The 20303-nt window shown below is 38.0% G+C and overlaps 2 protein-coding genes across 6 annotated transcripts; both read right to left on the bottom strand.

The window, feature by feature from the left end:
• Nucleotides 1–332: 332 nt before the first annotated feature.
• On the bottom strand, nucleotides 333–3507 carry gfi1aa (growth factor independent 1A transcription repressor a). 2 transcript variants are annotated; one of them, XM_057333526.1, is made up of 7 exons: nucleotides 3451–3507; nucleotides 2523–2676; nucleotides 2219–2410; nucleotides 1731–2116; nucleotides 1264–1401; nucleotides 1010–1175; nucleotides 333–764 (listed from the first exon to the last, which is right to left on the bottom strand). In XM_057333526.1, the coding sequence occupies exons 2-7, from the start codon at nucleotides 2626–2628 to the stop codon at nucleotides 586–588; spliced, it is 1167 nt and encodes a 388-aa protein (XP_057189509.1). In that variant the 5' UTR covers nucleotides 2629–2676; nucleotides 3451–3507; the 3' UTR covers nucleotides 333–585. The 2 variants fall into 2 exon arrangements, with proteins under 2 accessions (XP_057189509.1, XP_057189510.1); XM_057333527.1 differs by lacking the exon at nucleotides 3451–3507 and having other exon boundaries at nucleotides 2219–2393; nucleotides 2523–2621.
• A 715-nt stretch (nucleotides 3508–4222) lies between these two features.
• Nucleotides 4223–20154, bottom strand: evi5a (ecotropic viral integration site 5a). 4 transcript variants are annotated; one of them, XR_008962942.1, is made up of 17 exons: nucleotides 19890–20154; nucleotides 19408–19544; nucleotides 19064–19217; nucleotides 18766–18990; nucleotides 18598–18672; nucleotides 18316–18441; nucleotides 17936–18079; nucleotides 17661–17750; nucleotides 17226–17317; nucleotides 17088–17148; nucleotides 16879–16932; nucleotides 16667–16786; nucleotides 16408–16545; nucleotides 15847–15996; nucleotides 13024–13167; nucleotides 7115–7356; nucleotides 4223–5175 (listed from the first exon to the last, which is right to left on the bottom strand). XR_008962942.1 is itself a non-coding variant. In XM_057333522.1 (16 exons), exons 2-16 carry the CDS (start codon nucleotides 19476–19478, stop codon nucleotides 7255–7257), a joined length of 1746 nt encoding a protein of 581 aa, XP_057189505.1. In that variant the 5' UTR covers nucleotides 19479–19544; nucleotides 19890–20154; the 3' UTR covers nucleotides 4223–7254. The 4 variants fall into 4 exon arrangements, 2 of the variants coding, with proteins under 2 accessions (XP_057189505.1, XP_057189506.1); XR_008962943.1 differs by lacking the exons at nucleotides 4223–5175; nucleotides 7115–7356 and adding exons at nucleotides 10549–10742; nucleotides 11927–12057; XM_057333522.1 differs by having other exon boundaries at nucleotides 4223–7356.
• Between the last annotated feature and the right edge of the window lie 149 nt (nucleotides 20155–20303).

Raw genomic sequence — 20303 nt, 5'->3', positions numbered from 1 at the left:
ATGGGCTGTGTGTATGTAGCCTACTTGTACAATGCACCAAAAAAGGTGCTATAGCGATCCCAACCAATTGTTCTCCAAAAATGAAAATGTAAAAAAACTAATCCCGAATAAACAAAAATCCTGCATACTGTCAATACTTGCATATATAAATATGATATATATATAATTCCATGACTTTCATCAGACATACAAAGAAATACTTAAAGGTTCTTCTCGATAATAAAAGAACCATTTCCACTTAGCCTACTTGTGAATAGAAAGGTTCTTCCGATGTTTAAGGTTCTTTATGGAACAATTTAGCCCAAAATGCATGGTGAAGCACCCGTTTTAAAGCGTGTCGTTTATATGAAACCCCCAATGTATAGCATGCCTAATACAAATTGATGGTAAAAGTCCAAATGTAATGAAAAATAACACTTGTATCAGTTTATTCATGTTCTGCAGAGATTTTCTCATCTTATTATAAAACGCGGCCAATAATTTAAGGAAATAATAAAACCACACAACAAAATCATCTACTACAGCCTAGTGTCACATATTCAAACAAATAAAAACAAAAAATATTGTCTAAATTGTCCTTTAGCCTCATTTTAGACCATGCTGCGTTTCTTTGTGTCTCCTCAGATCTACTTTGCGCTGAAAGCCTTTGCCGCACAGCTCGCATCCGAACGGCTTGAATCCGGTGTGTTTTCTGCTGTGTGTGATGAGGTTTGAACTCTGACTGAAGGCCTTGCCACACACTTGACACTTGTGCGGCTTTTCGCCTAAAAAGAAAAGCGTGTTGTTGGTTTAGTCAATGCAAACTCGAGTCATGCTGTTACTGTTTAAGAATCTATTAATTAGGCTAATTTCATTCAACAAGTAAGATTGTTTATGCGTAGGCCAAATTCAATAAGTCATGTTATTGGTTGCCTGCATACAAATAGCAAAATCTATGCCAATTTATAGCCTATTTTATTAATTCGTTTAATTTTCAACGCAGCATAATTTTACTCAAAATGTAAATCACCTGTGTGAATGAAAGTGTGTTTCTTCATATCTGATTTCTGATGGAATCGTTTGCCGCAGTACTGACAGGGATATGGTCTCGTGTCAGAGTGGATGAGAAGGTGCGTGGACAGAGTGGACGACCTCTTAAAGCTTTTGTCACATATTTTGCAACTGAAGACTCTTTCCTGCGGGAAAAAAAGCATTAGCAGGAGCTTGTAATGTTTCGAGGCTTACTAAATGTAAATGAATGCTACTAAATTAATGCAAACCTACTTGTGAATGGACAGCTTTATGTTGCTCCAGACTGACCGCGTGACCAAAGGTTTTGCCGCACATCTCGCACGCGAAAGGCCTCGTGCCACTGTGTGATCGTCGCACGTGAACCTCTAACCCATGAGGGGTCGAAAACACCTGTTTTAAAGAATAACAGTTTATTATCATTTGCCAAAAAAAGAACTGCATTTTATTTATTTATTTTAATTGTATGCCTAGACCTGCTGCCGCTACAGCCAAAAGCTTGGATACACTTGAATATAAGCTTTAAAATAAATGTTTGAAAGTTTTGTTTGAAAGTTTTGAATTTCATTTAAGTTATTTATTTAGGAAGTTAATGATTTAGACCGAGAAATGTTTTTAAAATTATTATAAAAATGATTCGCCTATTATTATCATCATTATAATAAATAAAGGTGTGTTCAAACTTTTGATTGTTATTGTAACAAAAGCAATGGATTATTTACCTTAGTGCATTTTATGCATTTGTACGACGCGTTAAGCTGAAGTCGAGTGCATAGAATATTGGATTCTGAATCGATCTCTGATCCTTTACTTGACATCTTGAAGTCTGCGTAAAAGCTACTATTCAATAGGTTAGTGTTCAGAGATCCATAGTCCTGGTAAAATCGTTCGGATTGAGTTGCTTCAATGAGGCGGTGGGAACCTGGTCTTCTTTCTATGGTATCATACACCCCCATTGATGTCTCTGAATCTACAGAGGCAGGTACTCGGTTGCATGATTGAATGAGATGCCTGAGCTCGGATGTTGAAGGGGCCCAAACATACGGGCGGAAAGTCATGTCGAAAGGCTGAGAGTCGTCTGGAGAAGGCACCGGGCATTTATCCAAATCTGTACAATGTATTATATAAAGGAAGATGTTAAGGAACGAGTACCGTGTAAGCGTTACATGAATGAGCACAGGCATAAACACACGTGATGAAAACCGCCAACCTGGAGAGTCTCCAAGAGGTCTCCAAAAGTCCTCATAGTCCGATGCGCGGTCACACACACTGCCCTCACAGCTCAGCGGCGACTGCTGAGACGAATTATCCGCCGTGCACACCATGCTGGCTTTAGGAGAATGGTTGCCCGGATCCTTGCCCGCATCCACGGCGCTCTCAGAGACCTGCACCATTTGACTTTCTTAAACACAAGAGTCACAATATCCAAAATGCATAATTTATACATTCCGTTAATTGCTGTTTTTTAATTGTTTGCCTGTTATATAAGCGTCTACGGTATTTGGAGTTCATACCTTGGCATGTGAAAAGTTTCTCAGTTTGGATGTAGTTGTCGCCCAGATAACGGGTTTGGTGATAACTGTGTGCCCGTTTGCTCTTCACTAAAAACGACCTCGGCATGTTTAATCTTCAGGCTCAGGGTCACCAATCACTCACTGCGCTCCAATCCTACCAAAAAGTTCATTTGAAGACCGGTGTGAATAAAGACACCTGCTCCTTACCAAACTTGCTCAATGCGCCAGGTCTAGAAAATCTCTGTATCACGTAGCGTTTTGCAATCTAAACCTCATAAACCAACGCAAAGCGATTTGAAGTTAAGGTGCTCACTGTTATTGTGCTCTCTGGGCAACTTGATCTCAAAGCCTTATTTAGTAAACTGATCCTCATTCTGCATGAGATATCAGCCTCACGTCACTGATGCACACACGTCCACAGCAACAGACTGGAAATGGAGACCAGGGTATTATTGCCCACACTGTATAACTAATTGGTTTTATTTTGGAGCATAATAACTTGATGTCAAACTGAATATTAAGTTCGAACCCAATTAGACCATCATATTCAATTAACAAACAACTTTTATTTAAAAAAACAATTAAACTACTATAAACTAGATTTGAGTGAATGTGGAGAAAACTTCTGCGCACCGGCTGTGAGCTCATAGCGTTTAAATGATATTTAGATGTTTGTCCACAAATCTGACATGCGTAATCGCATACATAACTCTCGTGCACAAACTAACATGCACCCTTAGCCTACCTTTTAAAAACTGACACTTTATCCAAGCTGAACAATTAATTTGCGTCTCAGTAAAAGTTCTTGTCACAGCGGACTTGTGTCCTATTGGCATCATAATTCAATCAGACATCAATAAGCCTAATTAAGTTTGTTGCATGAAACGCATTCATCCTCACTGAGCTCTGTTGATAACGTGAAACTCACCTGTTGCGCTGTACTAATGTGCTCCGCTGGAGATGACTGCTGCGCTTTGAGCCTCTGCAGCCTAAACACTCGCCTTAAATAGTTCTTAACTTCCTGAATGCGACTGTTTCATTATGTATGTCAAACCTTTCGCCCCATTTCTAAAAGTAGCCTCGAACTACAAAACCTAGTGGATTTAAAACGAAGCCTAATTAAAGCAGAAATTATTATTTTATAAACTGGGTACTTTACATCCTCACAGAGATCTAAATCAGATTAGGATTTTTCTTGCCTGTGTGGGATGATTTTATATTTGTTCTAGGTGTGGTTTCTACAATTGTTCTTCCAGGAATAACATTTCAGCCAACGCTGGGTGTTTTCTATATATATTTGTTATTTTGTTTTTTCCTTGGTTTTTATAGTGACATGAAGAGTAAGTGGATGACTTGGCAAGCAATCACAGCTTAAAGGGATAGTTCACCCAAATATGAAAATTCTGTAATCATTTACTCACTCTTAGATTGTTCCAAACCCGCATACATTTCTTTGTTCTGCTAAACACAAAGGAAGATATTTGAAAGAATGTCAGAAACCAAATAGATCTCATCCCCCATTGACTTCCATAGTATTTATTTTCCCTACTATGGCAGTAAATGGGGAATGAAATCTGTTAAACACCTGCTTTAAAACACCTTTTGCATCAGTCAGACAGGCTAACGGGGAATAGAAGAAATCAATTAAAGATTTATTATCATTACAACATCATTTGAAATTTATTGAAATAAATGTGCACGACATGACCAAATTCCAGAAATTTACTTGGTTTGTGTTTTCAATTCTCAATGTTTGTTATGGACACAGAGGACAAACACATTTTTGCAAAGGCTATCACAAAAAAATCCTCATAAATCTTCCAAGACTTAAGTAAAAAATATAAACATTAGAGTTTTGACACAACAAAGGAAAACCAAAGTTAAATTCTACAAACCCCAATGACATTGACTCTACAATCTTTTTTGGCTGAAATCATTGTTTTTCAATATACACTCTTAAAAAAGGTTCTTTAAAGGGTTCTTCGATGCTATAGAAGAAACTGATCCTCATTCTGCATGAGATATCAGCCTCACGTCAATGAAACGTCTGTTTCACAAAAGGTTCTTTGTGGTGAAAAAAAGGTAGAAAAGTAGAAAAAGATGGTTCTTCAAAGAACCTTTGGATGAATGGTTCTTTGTAGAACCAAAAATGGTTCTTCTATGGCATTGCTGTGTAGGACTGTAAAGAAGGGTTCTCCTGTAGTAAAACCTATTTTTGCGTGTGACAGCCTTCAAGAACGGCATCTCACTTCTAACAAGTTCTGTGGGGAGTTTCTTTGAATCTTAGATCTTGCATCCCACTTCCTTTTTTGGCAAGAATGAGAGAAATCTTGTTGGCACTTGTAAGTGTTAATGGCAAAACTGTCACAGTGTGGCTCTGCACACTTGCATTGAAACATGCACCATGTTTAAACAATCATGTTTAAAGCCCTCAAAGCTGGAGCTGTAAAGACACTTGCCCAGAGAACACAGTAGCTGTGGGTAGGGCTGTTAATAGCACATCTTCAGAGTCTCATTGGACGGCATTTGGAGACAGGATGACGGGACGTAAGGGCAGCGGTCCATTTTTAGGTGTCATTGAGCAGAGAGGCGGATGTGGAAGGTCTTAGCGCGGGTTGGGAAATTATGTTGTCCACTTGGAGTGGTTATGAATCTGTAGAATATGAAGAACACTCCTGTATTAGGTTTTCACAACATTATCGTCGCTGTCCTTCCGAAACCTCAGACGTCCAAATTCTTTTAAAAATATTACTTTTTAAATGATTAAGCATTGTTGTCAAAGGCGACAAGCATTTTTAATACTTTGGTTAGTTGTTTGCAAAACCCTTCAGTGACAAACATAAAGGGTGACTTATAATAATGATTTATGACAAAAAATTGAAATCATGAAATATAGATGTAGTATATTTTTTGAAACAGAAAACTGAATTAATAACTGCGGTTTATTCTTGATAACGAAGAATAAATTAATTCTCTTTTAATGTGAAGTAAAGACACAATACAGGCGTATTTCTCCTTCATAGCACAGTACACAGTGTAAATGTGTCAAACCTCTTCTTCACAGCATGAACAGGAAACCAATGACAGACTTAAACAGACAGTATCGCCACAGCAATAGATTCAGCTGTCTTCAAAACCTCTGAAACACTTGTCTTTTATCACAGCCATTCTGGTTTCTCTGCATTTCTTTAAAGAGTATGAGATTGAAATAACTGCATAAAGCAGCGGATAATGGTTTGAGGTTTCTTGGTTCTCAGTGCATTAACTTTGTCTGACGACTCGCGATGAGCCCCTTATACCTTTTTAAAATATACTATGGGGCCCCTAAGCACCCCTAGAATTGCACTTTTATAGTGATAGCCCTAGCACAAAGATCTTAGAATTTATTTCACTACACAAATCTCTCTACAAAGCAGTTTCCCATTCGTGAGAAGACCCTGCAGTCCACAACCCATGCAGTGCTATATGCAGCATAGCAGATTATAAGAAACAAACACCAATCGAATTTAATCAGACAGGTTCCACTTGCCATCTAAACCACAGAAAAGCAGACAGAGAACATGAGGTGTAGGGCTGATTACATATACAGTACAGGTTATCAGATAGTTTCTCACTCGACCAAACTCAACCTCAAACCGCTGGCAACATTTTGTTAGCTGCAGATAAAGAAAAGGGTTTCTTCATTTGAGGGCAAAATGTATGCTTTGGAATCAAAATTACAGGGCAGATTCTGTACATAATGGTCAAATCACACATCTTCAATCACAGTATATGTAAACATCACGTACATTGAAAAAGTAGATGTGACTGTATCAAATGTGATGCAATAAGTTAATGTTTTATTGCCTTGAAAACAACAAATGTGATATGTGAAACTGTTGAAAACTAAACTAGAAATCACAAACTGAACATTTCTGTTTCCATACCAGATGACTCACGCATACACATAACTGATTGTTTGTTTGTAAACTGATTCTTGTGCAAGCCATGTGAACAGCAGTTTATCTCACTAGCACTTTTCTGACAATGCTATATAGCCAAACAATAATGAACCAGACGGCACGGTTAACTGGTTACAATAGGAGGAGGTCTTCCGTTATCTTTGTAATCAGCTATGCTCATCGTGAACCTCCAAGCCTGGGCTTCTGGTTGTAAATCTATAAAACAGTGGAGTGCTACAAATCACATGGAGGCAGACGTGTTGAGAGGTGCTAAGAGTTTCCTGGCTATTGTGTGGCTATTTGAGAAAATGTTCTCTCAATAAGCAGAAGTTTTGGTATCAGAGGGTTCCATAGCAGACATGTGTGACCACGCTTCAGATGACTTGCCAGTGACCAGTGAACTTATGTAAAGATGATTAAAAAATTTTTTTTGTCAGAATGTATTAATTGAATGTTTAAGTAAGGTATACAACTGTTGAATCTGAAATCTGTAGTCTTATGGGAAGATTTAGTCACATTGGTGCACCACCTCGGCCTGACAAGGCGTGTATGTGGCTAGCAAGTTTATATCTAACACCTACACAAGTCCATCAAAATAGAGAAAATCTTGATATCGTGCTTCAGCTTGCAGAATAAGTGCAGAAAACATACCTTGCTATATGTACTACACATTTTCCAACCACAAGCATCTGAGCAACATATTTCTGCGACCTGTAATGCTAAGGATAAATACAGTGCTAAACCTTCTGTAGTTCAAGAAGCAGAACTTATCTTAGATGTGCATTCATGGGTCAAACATTTGTCAGAGTTTTTAACTTTGTGATCTGCTTTTGAAGATCTGCAATGACAGCCACGTCTGCTGCATCTTCTGTCTGCTTTTCTTCAGGGGTTGGCTGGAGAAAACATAAATGTCTCATGAAATCAATGGCATATAAAAAGTTGGAAAGAGTATTACTTTAACTGTTAACTAAGTTCACATATTAAAACAAAATATAAATATAGCTGCAAGCAGCAATTACGGGGTCAAGCCCAACCACGGCCCAAAGGGAAATATTTTGGACATGTCAGATGATCAGATCCTGAGAAATTTGAAAAAAATGCCTTTGGTGGTGCTGTCACCAAATTTTTATGAGGCTGACAAGATGTGCCAGCCATGATACACAGCAAGTTTCGTGTCAATACACAAAAGTGTTTCGAAAATACAGCCACATGACACATTGGGTATGGTTCGACTCGCCATGCCTCAAGGAATCAAACAAGACCACTCTTATAATTTTAGACCAAAGATTTCAAAAGTTATAAGCATAAATAGTCATTTTATATCTCCGGACCAGTAGGTGGCGCTGTGCCGAAACTGTGTATGTTACCTCAGGTCATGACTGCGATGACATGTACCAAGTTTTCTGTCGATGCACAAAAGTTTGGCGAAGATACAGCATCAAATCTATTTTGGCGTGCTCGTCGTCACATTCGTAGTGCTATATGGGAACGGATTAGCCTTTCGAAAATATTCCTAAAAAGAATTGTCTGCAGTGTCTCTAGTTGCTTTATACCAAATTTCGTGCAAATCGGGCAAACCATCGAGGCGGAGTTCGAAAAGTAGTTTTGTCGATCAATTCTAAATGGCGGGAAAATTTTCATGACGAAAAATGACGTATAGTACATTCAACAGTTTCAACAAGTGAAACAGTTAAAACTACATAAACACAGCATGTTTTATACTTACATTGCACATATGTAAGAGACAGATGATCGTTTTTGAAGAGGTTTGCAAGTGAGGTATTTAAAATAACATAATGTGAACTTGTGGTACAGTCAGCTCAGCTGCTGTTCAGCCGCGTGCTCCCAAAACGTTGCTGGCAGCGCGAACCGCAAACACTAGTGCTTTTATGACGCAGGAGACGCGCCGGTTGAAACCCGTCCGTCTAGCGCGTGTTTACACAGAAAAACGGTGGGAAAGTAGCACCGCGGGATGGAAAATCACATTGTCTTTATGAATGGCCGGGCCGGTCACTGTAGCTCACAGCACAGCATGCACATACTTTGTGCATTTATTAGCGTGTTCTGTACAGTAATGAAAACAGCTCACACCACAACAAAATGTGCACTCACACAAATGCTCCCAAATATATTTTGAGGTTGCACAGGTTAAATTTAGGGAGCATATGCGACTGAAAATGGTCGCAATTTCGAGCCCATCACTCCATCATGTCAATTGCGAAAGGAAATTATGTTCTTGAGACTTATCGGATCTCCTCACACCCCTACAATTTAACCATGGTGTTGCTTCAGTATAACCAGAGTTAACCATGGTTTTTGTAGTAGAACTGTGGTCATACAAATCTGCCAAAAAACATGGTTTCTACACTTACACTATGATGAAATCATGGTTGATTTCCTTAAGGGCTCTTAAGTCCTACTATAGTAAATACTATAGTGCACTACAGTATATATTACAGTAATATAATAGTATGCTGCATTTACTATAGTAAATGCTGTAATATACTATATTATTGTTTCATGTGGTCACACTCATCTCTTGCATTTCATTTTGTCAAAGCACAAGATGTTACTATGGCCTTATAGTTTGCCTGTGGCCTACAGTAGCACTCTGTGCTCGACTGCCATGTCTGAAGCAAGACACGCCCCCTCATTACCATATGGACACAGAAATGTAGAAATAAATAAATGTGAAAATAAATAAATGTGAAAATGTAAAAATGTGGAAATACATATATTAACATAAATGCATAAAAGAAATACAAAAATGTCCAAAAAAATAAATGTTTAAATAAATAAAAATATCAATTTAAATATCATTTTTTTCATTAATTTTTGTTATTTTTAGAAAATTAATTTCTGTATTTATTTATTTATTTTCACTTTTTTACATTTCTTCGTAGATTTATTTTTGTATTTATTTATTTTTAATTTTGGCAGGATTGGGCTTCCATAGTTTTTAACAAATTATGCAAAATGAAAAACACATTTCATAAATCACTAATCAAATATAGAATAGCTACTCTGCCATACTGAGTTACTACATATGTTTAAAAATGCATTAAGCAGGAATTCCTAATATTTTGTTGCTTGTTGCATGAGAAAATAAGTGGTTTTGTCTACATCATGTAGATGTAATGCTGGTGCGGTTCGGGTTGCGGCATTTTTTTCAAACGAGTAGGGTCGGATACGGAATTAAATTAGTGCTGCTGTTGGATGTTCTTTTAATTACTGTGGATGTGGGTTTATTTGACTGGACCCGTGCAGGACAGGACTGTGTGGAAGTTTGGACTGTTGGTGGCGCTATGGAGTTTGGGTTAGAGACTCGGTATTTGTCATGGTAACAGTTCAGACTGTTCTCTATGTGTGTGCCAAATTTCACAACTTTCCCATGTACGGGTCTAAAGGCTGCTATAGACTTCCATGGCAGAAGAAGAATACTAACGGAAGCAAGGTGTCTACGCCACTTCGTGGCTTGACCCTTAATAACCTATAAAGAGTAACATTCATTGATTTGAAATCAGGTCTAAAGTTATTTGCTTTCTTCTTTCAACCACTATCATGCACTGAAAAAAGGTTTTCATTGAAACAACAACAAGGATTCAAATCTATATTTTATAAGTTGATCCAATGAAAAATAAATAACTTGCCGTAAATAATATTTTCTATGTCCATAAAAACTATTTTATAAAACTTAGCACAAATTATATATTTTTTGTTGAAGTAAGTCAATTAATTTAAATTCTAATTTTGATCCAAACAAAAATAAAGTTTTAATCAAAACAAAATATCTTATTTAAGAAATAATCTTAATGATATGAGTTTTCTCATATCAAATACATATAGATTTAATCAAACAACTGTTTCTCATTTAAGAAATATGTATTAGAAGTAATTTACTTTATCCAATCAAATAGATATAGATCTAAATAAACAATTATTTATCATTAAAAAATACAAGTTAATAGAAATTATCTGTTTTAAACAAAAAATCTGGATTTAATAAAACATGATTGCATTAAGGAACATTAATATTTAATTCTATCCAAAATCTAATAAAAAAAAGACACCAATAAATTTCATTACATCAATATTTATTAACTTATACATTACTTCCATACATCCACAATTTCAGTACTCAAGTATTAGATTTTTAACTTCTAAGAGCTGGCAAACATTGACCTTAGATGTCTTTGGGTATAGCTTGCGCATCTCTGATGACGAAGATTGCCATGGTTTCCTGCTGAAGAATTTGTTCAGCCTCTTCCTTCTCCAACACCTGGAAAAGAATTTAGAAAGGAGAAAAAAATCAAGAATCTCTCACACACAAGGCCTATACAAGCACGCCAAATCACAGGACCTCAGTGTTCGGCGAAATATGGTAACTTTTGCGGGGGTATTTTTACTTTACAAATTACACACATGGCCAATTTGCACGGGATTAAGATCTCAGACAACCCATGCAATTATTACAAATGACAGGTCCGTTAACATTAATACTAATTCTGTGGGTTTATGATGGGAGAATTTGTGAGTTTCAGTCAGAGAGCACGTGCACTGAACAAAACCCATTTGTTTCAGCAATAACGTTACCTAAAATGAAATTGAAATTATAACCGATAACATTACTTACAAATAACACGGTAATAAAAGAGTGACAGGAACATCAAATTATTACTCTGTTTTTCCACTACAGCGGAGCGTGCCGCTAGCAACGCTGAAACGCATTTGCTTTGAGGCGTGTCATTAATTTTACGCTAACACGCCTCCGAAATGAATCCACCATTTGCAAGCAGTCGGAAATTTACGTCATAATCTTGGTTTACCTACTGTTTACAGCGATTGGCTGTCGCCTGGCATTTGTCGCTTGATATTTGCATAAATTTAAGAAGATCCCAACTTTTTGATGTTCTCGGCTTCTCCCAACGCCTTCTAGGCCCCGCAGTCGGTCCCATAATGCTGGGTTCACACCGAACGCGAACAATCGCGTTCCACGCTCTTTCTTCCTCGCGGGAAAAGTTCGTTATTTGACAAATATTTTCAACCTTCGCGGAAGACGACATTGACGCGCTTTCGTGGCAATCTCGCCACCCTATTCGTGTCGTTCGCACTGCCTGCCACGAGTTCGCGTATATACGCGTCTTTGCAATGACTGTATCTAATTTACTCGTCGCAAAACGCTTAATTCGCGTTTGTTGTGAACCCAGTGAAATGCAACACGTGAGCGTCAAGTGCAGATCTCTTACAAATGAATTGAAAACGCTCGCTCTGCTCCGCACCAGTGGAAATTCACAGTAAGGTTGAGTAATGAACGGGAGCGGGAAATTGTCCACCATGAGATCTCCCAGACTCCCACACATTTTCATCTCAGTCTAACTTTAGACACTTAAGTACAAAACGTTTTAAAACGTTCAAAACAAATTAATATTCATTATCAACTGATTTCGTAAGTAGTTTACTTACCTTCAAAAACGTATTCACGAGTGACTGGTGCATCTATGTTGATCCACGGACCGTTAACTTGAAGAGTGCGGTCTGGTGGTGATTGGACGAGGTTTGTGTTTAATGCGCATGCGCTGGCCTGTGTGTGTAACCTATAAATTGTACATTCGTCAAAACTCAAATTAATTAATTAATTAAAAGTATTTACATTTTTAAACAAAAAAATATTACTTTAAAAATAAAGCTGAACTGAAAGACAAATTATTAATTGGATGAAGTACTGCTTGAAAACCTTTTTTCAGTGTGCCAGACTAGCTCATCCGGTGGGGAAGCCTTGCACAGCGACATGAATACAAGCAAACGTTTGTTTATCATAACTGCAAAGTGAGATACAGTTTTGGTGGGTTTTTTTGCTAAATCACTTCTGCATAAATAAGCTGAGAGTCAAGTGTGAAGCATCGAGCAGCTCTCAAGAGTGTGAACTACGCTGGCATATTAAGGACCGGTCAGCAAAGTGAGAAAGATGTTATCATTCCTTTGCTTCTACAAAAAGCGGAAGATACTGGTTTCTTGTGTCTGGGTGATAAACAGAACACTATAGATTTCTTGAAGTCATTGTGTGATGATGAAAGGAGTTAGGAACTGTCTGATCAGAGTTTTTAAAGTGTGATTGCACAAGCTTTGTGTTTCACAGACATTTTTCATAAAAAAGGCCTTATTCTTCCTAATTTGTCAAATGCTGTTGTATACCGAATATGAGAAATGATTGATATATAATTTTCCTCAGTATTCACTTGAAGTGACCACTGAATGACCTTAAAACTGTTTCTCCTTTGATAACATTTTTTTTTGTTTTGTTGTAGTGGTGCTAAAACAAGTATCACTTTTGCTGTGAGTTGTGCTGGTACACATACTGTGGTACTACTTTTTATTTGCTACACTATTTAGTCAGTGACTATACTGGAAACTAAAGAGCTGGGCTAAGTAAGAAAAGTGCCGTTTAATGATGGTTACTTCAAGATTTATTTAGCCTTAGGGATGTCTGGGAGGGTTAATGACATGGTAATTAGCCACCTTCAGATCTGTCAAATAGTGGATGATGTCAGGTGAGGTGTTACCTTGTATTCAGCAGCTGAAAACTGTCCGCTCTGTTGTAATTGGTTGTGTAGATGTTGGTTTTGTGATGTCAGCTCCTGCAGATGCTCTCGTTGGCTGTTAACATGTGCCTCAATACGCTTTAGCTGGTTACTGTGAAGTTCATTCTGAATTGTAAAGACCAGAAATTATTAATTTGTGCAGATGACTATCATAACAGTCGAGATTTGCTGTATTGCATTGCATGTGGCATATATAAGTTAAACATGGTTTTCATTACAAACAGAGGGAAACTGATTTTGTCGTTCAAATGTGATTTAGGACTGATTTCTCATGCACACTCATAGACAGGGGTGGTCGGTGGCCCTTAGGCTGCTCTATGGGTGAGACCCCCCTTAGGTGGCTTTCAGGTGCCTTTCACGCTTGCAGTTTAGTTCGGAACGGAGCACGGTTGCATGAAAAACCGCTAATGTAAAAACTGTCACGCGAACTCCAAACCCTGCGCATGCGCTTTAGCCGATTACAATGTATTCATTAAACACATGTAAGAAGAAATGATAGCGTTGGTAATTTACCTTGGATTTGAGCAAGAGTGAGCCTGCATTGTTTTGCGCGTTGCGAGAGGAATCAGAGCGGCAAATGAATGGTAATACGATGTTTCCAGATTTAAAAATAGTCCTGATAAATAAACTGTTTGCAATCAGCAGAAAGCTCTGTAAGCGAACATACAGTAAAACTAAATGTTGTTTACTCTCTGCAGCGCATAATAGCATCAAGTCATTAAAAAACACAATAAATTGACCCGTGTTCTATTTACTATCACGTGTCATGCACGTTCGTGATGACGTAAGATGAATGCAAACTCACCAGGGTTCGATAGAATCAAGCTGAGACACAAACCAACGCTGCGAGGGGCGTCAGAACAATAGCACTGACGCACTCGGATACACACATCAAATACTACAGTGTTTCCTCTACATTCCGGGTTACTTTGCAACGGCAAACACCACGAGAGCGCAATCTCCAGTTTTATACAAATATACGCGAAATATAAACGGCCCCTAAAAACGCCTTGGTAGATCTTTACTGAGACACAATCCACTTTGCATTACATAAACTGTGTATAAAACCAACATGTATAATATGCGTGTCAATGTGGAATAACTCCCTTAAATATTCCCGATGACATGATGAGCTAACTTCTGCAACAGCTAAGGATCCCGCTGCAGTTGTTTCAACCGCAGCACCGATGTGAACCAACGCGAGCTGCCAGTCCTCCTTCTGCTATCTTGGTCACGTTGTTCTTTTAACCTTTGTATTTTCCATTTTTGTGCTCCACTATTGTACATTCTTTCAGACATTTTGCCGCTATACCGTCTAGCAATAGCAGTAACGTAAATGAAAATGATTGCCATGATTTCACCAGCAGCTGATTGTACAGACCCAAATGTAACATCTATCCAATCACCGTCTTATTTTTTGTTATATTTCTTATGGGCCAATGAGGGTCTATTTTTTTATTCGCGCTGAAATAAATTCAAAATAAATAATCCAATCAGAGGCCCCTAAACGGGTGGGGCCCCTAGGCTGCAGCCTAGGCAAACCTGTGCGTTAATCCGCGCTTGCTCGTAGACACACATTTCAATGTGTTATCAGAGATAAGAATTATTACAAAATCTCTGGATGTTTCTGTCGCCGTGGAATTATAAGGTTTTATCTACCATTTTTTGTCAAAACTGAGTTATTCACACATTCTTATTCTGTGACACTTTTTTACATAATGAGATATTTTATTTCTTTATGTTGTGTACATTTTGGGACTTTTTTTAGAAAACAATAAGGTTTTATCTACAAAGTCAAATGGAAGGCAAAAACTTTAAGGCTCGTTATCTCAAAACTGCTCAGAATGCAGATAGAACCTTATAACTAAGGGGCGGTTTCCCGGACAGGGAAGTCCTAGTCCTAGATTTAAGGGCTCAGCATAGTGCAGGCGAATTGCGCTTTCGTTCTGCGTTTTGGGGTAAAACGAAGCTCGAAAACGTTGAGAGACGGTATAGTGTTTTCGAACAATCAACACCCCTTTGTTTCTGGAGGCGGGGTTTACATGACTTATGCAAATGCGCACGTGGCCACACAAACAACACACCCACATATTACGTAATGGCCATGGACCAATGGTGGCTCGAGGGTGTTTACCGGCCAACACGAACTTTCCCGGGAAGTTCTGTTTGGTTTGCTGCAGCGAACTAGTGAAACGAATTGTCGTTTGGACCAGATTTTGTTCGAAATCAGGTCACAGACGGTCGTTTTTCGATTTCGAATGTAGTATGCAGAGCCAATCAATTTTAGAGCTGTCCAGACTGAAAACAACTTGCACTGACATACATTAAAATACACCAGTGCCGTTGTGTTGTCTCAAAATGCACACAAGTAGTGTTTTTTTAAGACATGTTTGTAAAAAACTAATTAAATGTCCCAATTTAACTTGGATTTAGTCCTGGTTTAAGATAATCCCTGTCTAGGAAACCACCCCAAGCGTATAAATATGTACATATTTCATATAAACTGATTAGTTCTAAAATAATTGATGGTTACTGTGCTTTTGCATTTCATTTACATTTAAGCATTTGGCAGAAGCTTTTATTCAAAGTGATATACATTTTATTGTGATTCCCAGGGATTGGAGCCACAACCTTGTGTTGCTTGTGCAATGCTCTACCAGCGGAGTTACCGAAACACATGTAGCATTTCATATTCATTTTAATGTATTGAAAATGTTGAACTTATCTTTATTAAGTGCTATGATAGGTACAACTTAAAATGTATGAACATGTGCTTGATGTCACCTCAGTCTGAAGTTGCAGCAGTCTGTGACGACTCTCTATGAGTGCGGCTTTACTGAGAGTTTTCTTCAGTTGAGCGCTCAACAGCTCCACCTGCAGTATATTCTGCACACTGCCACCTTTCTGCTGACCTCCACAATGCACCTGCTGATTCTGAAGGAGATTCGATTTGACTAAACATTTTAATACATAACAATATCAAGTTAGACAGTATTTACAGTATATTGTCATTATATTACCATTTTGCTATTATAACAATATTTAGGTGAATTATATAATATAGAAAATACAGTTTATCTATTATTTTACTAAGAGTATTCCTCTACCAAATCAAGGTCAAGGTATCTTTATTAGTATAGGGTAAATTTGTTGTGCAGATGCAAATTCAGCCATCCATGCATAAAACAAAATATAAAACATAAACCAATACATTTTCAATGTAAAAACTCATTAAAATAGAGAAAGCCATTACAATGTGACTCACAACTTGTACTCATCCACTCCACATAGGAGCTTAACGTGCCCAGGATGTCATCTCTTACTATTTTTATTTATGTCACTCACCTGCCATTTCTCATCCATGTGTTTAACGTGCAGTTTGAGCTCTTTTAGTCCTGTCAGAGCTTCTGCTTCCCGCAGTCTACAGCTGATAAGCTCCGTCTGCAGATATTCCACACTGTCCTCGTCCGGCCATGTGCTGTTCTACAATACAGCAGAGAAAACAGATATAGGCCTGAAAGGCTGGGCATAATGCTCTAGACTGTCACTAACAAGGGAGAACAAGGAACTGTGCGAAATATTAGGTCTTCTGGAAAGTCTTCACCTCTTCCATCTGCAAGATCTTAGCCTGCATCTCTTCTAAAGTGTTGTATGACTTGGTAGCGTTGAGCCGAGTGGTCTCCAGTTCTCTCTTCAGCTGTGACACCAGTTTTTTAGAACATCTCTAGGAGGACATGCATGCACAAACATTTAGATAACAGTTCTCTTTTAATTTCTCTTTGTTAGCAACATTTACTCACTCACTCACTCACTCACTTTTTCCAGTATGTCAAGTCTTTGCTTTAATAGCTTGTTTTCTGAGTATAGCCCCTGTGAGAACAAATTAAATGTGAGAAAAATAATAATCTAAGCAGTTGCAAACTGACTACACAGTGGCTCGAACTAGCTAGCTATTGATTTATAATCGCTCACAGACAGATCTGTTTGTTTAGGAAATATGAAGTGAGGAAAAAACAAGCACTCACATTTAGTTCCTCTTGTTCCTCCAGCTCTTTTGCCTTAATAGATGCATAATATTTTCTCAACCTGAAAAGCATTGAGCAAACAAGATAACTAAATGTGCAAAACAAATTAGGAAGAAATGTTTGTACTGATAAACTTACTCTTTCATTCTTCTGGGGTTGTATTTTATTTGATACGCTGCTTTAATCAAACTGTCAGGATCTAAATATTGTTGTATTGAATTCTGCAAGCACTGAGAAGAACATTAGAACAGAAGATCTCAACCTTTTTGACTCCACAAAACACAACAATAGGCCCAAATATCACAATTCATACCCAGTTAAATATTATGGAGCTTGGCATAAAGAATGTATATACAAATAACCAAAATACCAATAAATGTCCAGATTTTGAGTAGATTGTGATTTTTTTTGGCATTAATTTATTAAATTATTGAATTAAGTCATTTCAAGGTCCACTTGCAAGTTTGTTGAGGCTCCCTATTGGGCCCTGGCCCCCTGGTTGAATCATTTAAGTCAACCATTTAACATAAAAGATAGCAAATGACAAAAAAAAATGTTTGAGCAAATTATCACCTGCATCATGCCTTCTACATCAAACTTGATAAGTTCTGCTTGCTTTAGGTATAGCATGGCCAGACCAACCCGAAACACAATCTCCAGCCCCTAGAACATTTTCACAATAAACCATTATGTAAAGTTTTCTACTTGAAGATAGGTTTTACCTTGACACATCGTTCTTTTTGCGTTTAAAAAATATACAGCCAATGGTCATAATAACCTAGTGAAATGGGATTGATAAATAATGTGATATAGAATGTAATGGACTGTTATGCTGTGGTTTAAAGTACCTCACACATGAATATGTCAAAAATCCTCGGGGCAGCTGCGACAGACAGGGAAGACAGGAGAATATGGAGAAACCAGGTTGAGGAGAACATAGAGGTGTGGAAACCCTGAGTCTGAAAGTGGGAATGAAGCTCTGGAAGCTGCTCCTATCAGAGAGAAAGAAAGGTCTTCAGACAGCACACAGCAGTCTGTTGTACAAAACATCAAATGGAGAAACCAGTTTTCAGCAAATGCAATTCTTTAAAATTAGTGTAAAATTTATTTTAGGAAAGGGTAGGCTACTGACTGACTTGATATAGTTTACTCAGCTCTAAGGATTGGGAAGCGACGAAACATAAATAATTCATGTGCCTTTAAATAGAGAAGGATTATAGTTGTGCACCTGAATCATAGAGTCTAACTGATAAATGCAACAGCCAAGTTCAGCCATAGTGGATCTATAGAGCTCCCTCATCTGAAAGTCCTTCATAAGCCTCACAAACACACAGAAGGCCTCTTCTTCAGACAACTGAGAAAGATGACAATCATATAAGGGCAAAAAAGCTTTTAAGTGACATTTCAATGTTTTTTAAGATACATACCCTGTTACAAATACCTGCATTGTTGGTCACCATCTGTGTATAATGCGTTTGTAACTATAATTTCTTAAAAATAAATAAATTACCTGTGTGATCAACACCCCCACAATAAACACACTTCCCTGACAATGGCCAATTTCTCTGTCCAAGGCTGAGTAAGCCTGTAATAAAAAACGACATGATGTTAATCTATACCCTTAAAATGTAAATCTTTTACTGTAATTGGGGAAACTAGATTCTATAATCTGTCTGACCTTCAGAACATTAAAGAGAGCCTCCTGGCCGGTGCTGTCCAGACTCTGAAACAGCTGGTGCTGTGGAAGTATGCGCGTCATGTCTCTGCGTATCAGTGTCTCAGAGGGAGAGGAGGTCTTTAGCAGTTGTGAATACCGCTGCCGATCGGCCACATTCTGAGCATCACACAGCAGCTGCCACAGCTGAGCCCTCAGGTGAGCCGGTATCCCTCTTCTGATTAGCTCCTAAAGGAGGTTGATTTGTTCTGTTCCAATAAATGACTGAAGTATTATTTTAGTGAGCGAGCTCTTTAGTTACCTTGAGCTGTCCGACTTTATTTTTGCTCCAGTCCTCCCATTCTTTAACCACCTGATCCCATGTGTCCTCCTCAAAAGAGAGGTTTTTGGGTGAAGAGGGACTTTGCAGGACTCCATTTACAGAGTAAAGAGACTTGCTGTCTTTCTCTAGCAGCCTGTTGAGAAAAACGGTCCATTTGGAGGCAAAAGTTAGCATGCATGAGCGGTGGTAACTTAATTTTTTTTAACACACAAACAAATAAAAGCAGTGTACAGAAGAAAATACAATTTTACCACACGGTGTATCAGAATACAGTCATTAATGTAAATGTGTTCAATTGACAGTTCTGGGAAACAGTGGATGACCTGTTCTGTTCTTCTAGTTTAGCAAGTAACGTCATCTCATCCGGACTGAGCTGTGATGCCATAGAGTTCATTTGTTTTACTCAAGAGCGAAGCAGTGAACTTCTTGTGATCTGAGTCTTCTTCAATGAGCTTCACAGCTTAAAAAACAAACAAAAACATATGGATATAAGAAAAAAGTTAGACCTCAAAATGTGAATGTTATTGCATTCAAAATATCAACGAAAATATCAAACAAATTACATTTCCTCCAAGCTGATTTAGTGCAAAATAACAACAGGACAGGTCCACCTAAAATGCTCTGCTAGTTTGACAAGCAGAAAACATCCAAACACATTTTATCTTACTTTTATTTTAAACCAACCCAACAGTTTTCTCTTTCTGATAAAAGTTTTGCTTAAGCATGCTATTTACATTAATGCATTATTTCTATGAGCATTTTAGAGTGTGTGTTTCCTATGTAGATCCTTTTGTAAGATACTTACAGCATCAACAAAACAGTCATCTCTTACCAGCGTGCAAGAGTCCTTTCATTCAGGGAGCACTGATCTTTAAAAATCTGTCCACTTAGTTGAATCAAACTTGTTTCAGTGACACTGGCTGTCACACCTGGTTCTTCCATACCGCAGAGTAAACAAAACTACATCGAATCACATGCTACTTTACAGCAGAGTCTCACAAGCTGGTCAAAGTTCCTCAAAAACAACAGCTCAGCCAGTGACTAAAGGGCTTGTTTTAAAGTGACCTGACAGAGCAGCTTCCTCATATCTCACAAACTTCAGAAGGGTAACTTTCACCTGAGTAACAAAACCGGTTTGATAGCACAGAGAAGCAGATTTGCAAGGTTAATCTGTGTGGAGCAAATTAGACAAAGTTTGATAGAAAAGCAACTCTCTAAT

This window comes from Triplophysa rosa, linkage group LG5 (assembly GCF_024868665.1).
Source record: "Triplophysa rosa linkage group LG5, Trosa_1v2, whole genome shotgun sequence".
In the NCBI taxonomy this organism is placed as follows: Eukaryota; Metazoa; Chordata; class Actinopteri; order Cypriniformes; family Nemacheilidae; genus Triplophysa; species Triplophysa rosa.
Note: the sequence above shows the minus strand (reverse complement) of the source record. Positions and strands in the feature narration are given on the sequence as shown.

Bases quoted from the DNA above. Each gene is read 5' to 3' on its own strand.
- gfi1aa (XM_057333526.1), bottom strand. From the start codon at position 2,628: ATGCCGAGGTCGTTTTTAGTGAAGAGCAAACGGGCACACAGTTATCAC. The intron at 2,117-2,218 runs GTTGGCGGTTTT...TACATTGTACAG, and splicing joins ACCTCTTGGAGACTCTCCAG to ATTTGGATAAATGCCCGGTG. The intron at 765-1,009 runs GTGATTTACATT...TTTTCTTTTTAG, and splicing joins ACACACTTTCATTCACACAG to GCGAAAAGCCGCACAAGTGT.
- evi5a (XM_057333522.1), bottom strand. From the start codon at position 19,478: ATGAACTCTATGGCATCACAGCTCAGTCCGGATGAGATGACGTTACTT. The intron at 18,991-19,063 runs GTAACTAAAGAG...AACCTCCTTTAG, and splicing joins ATAAAGTCGGACAGCTCAAG to GAGCTAATCAGAAGAGGGAT. The intron at 7,357-13,023 runs GTAACACCTCAC...TGTTTTCTCCAG, and splicing joins TTTCAGCTGCTGAATACAAG to CCAACCCCTGAAGAAAAGCA.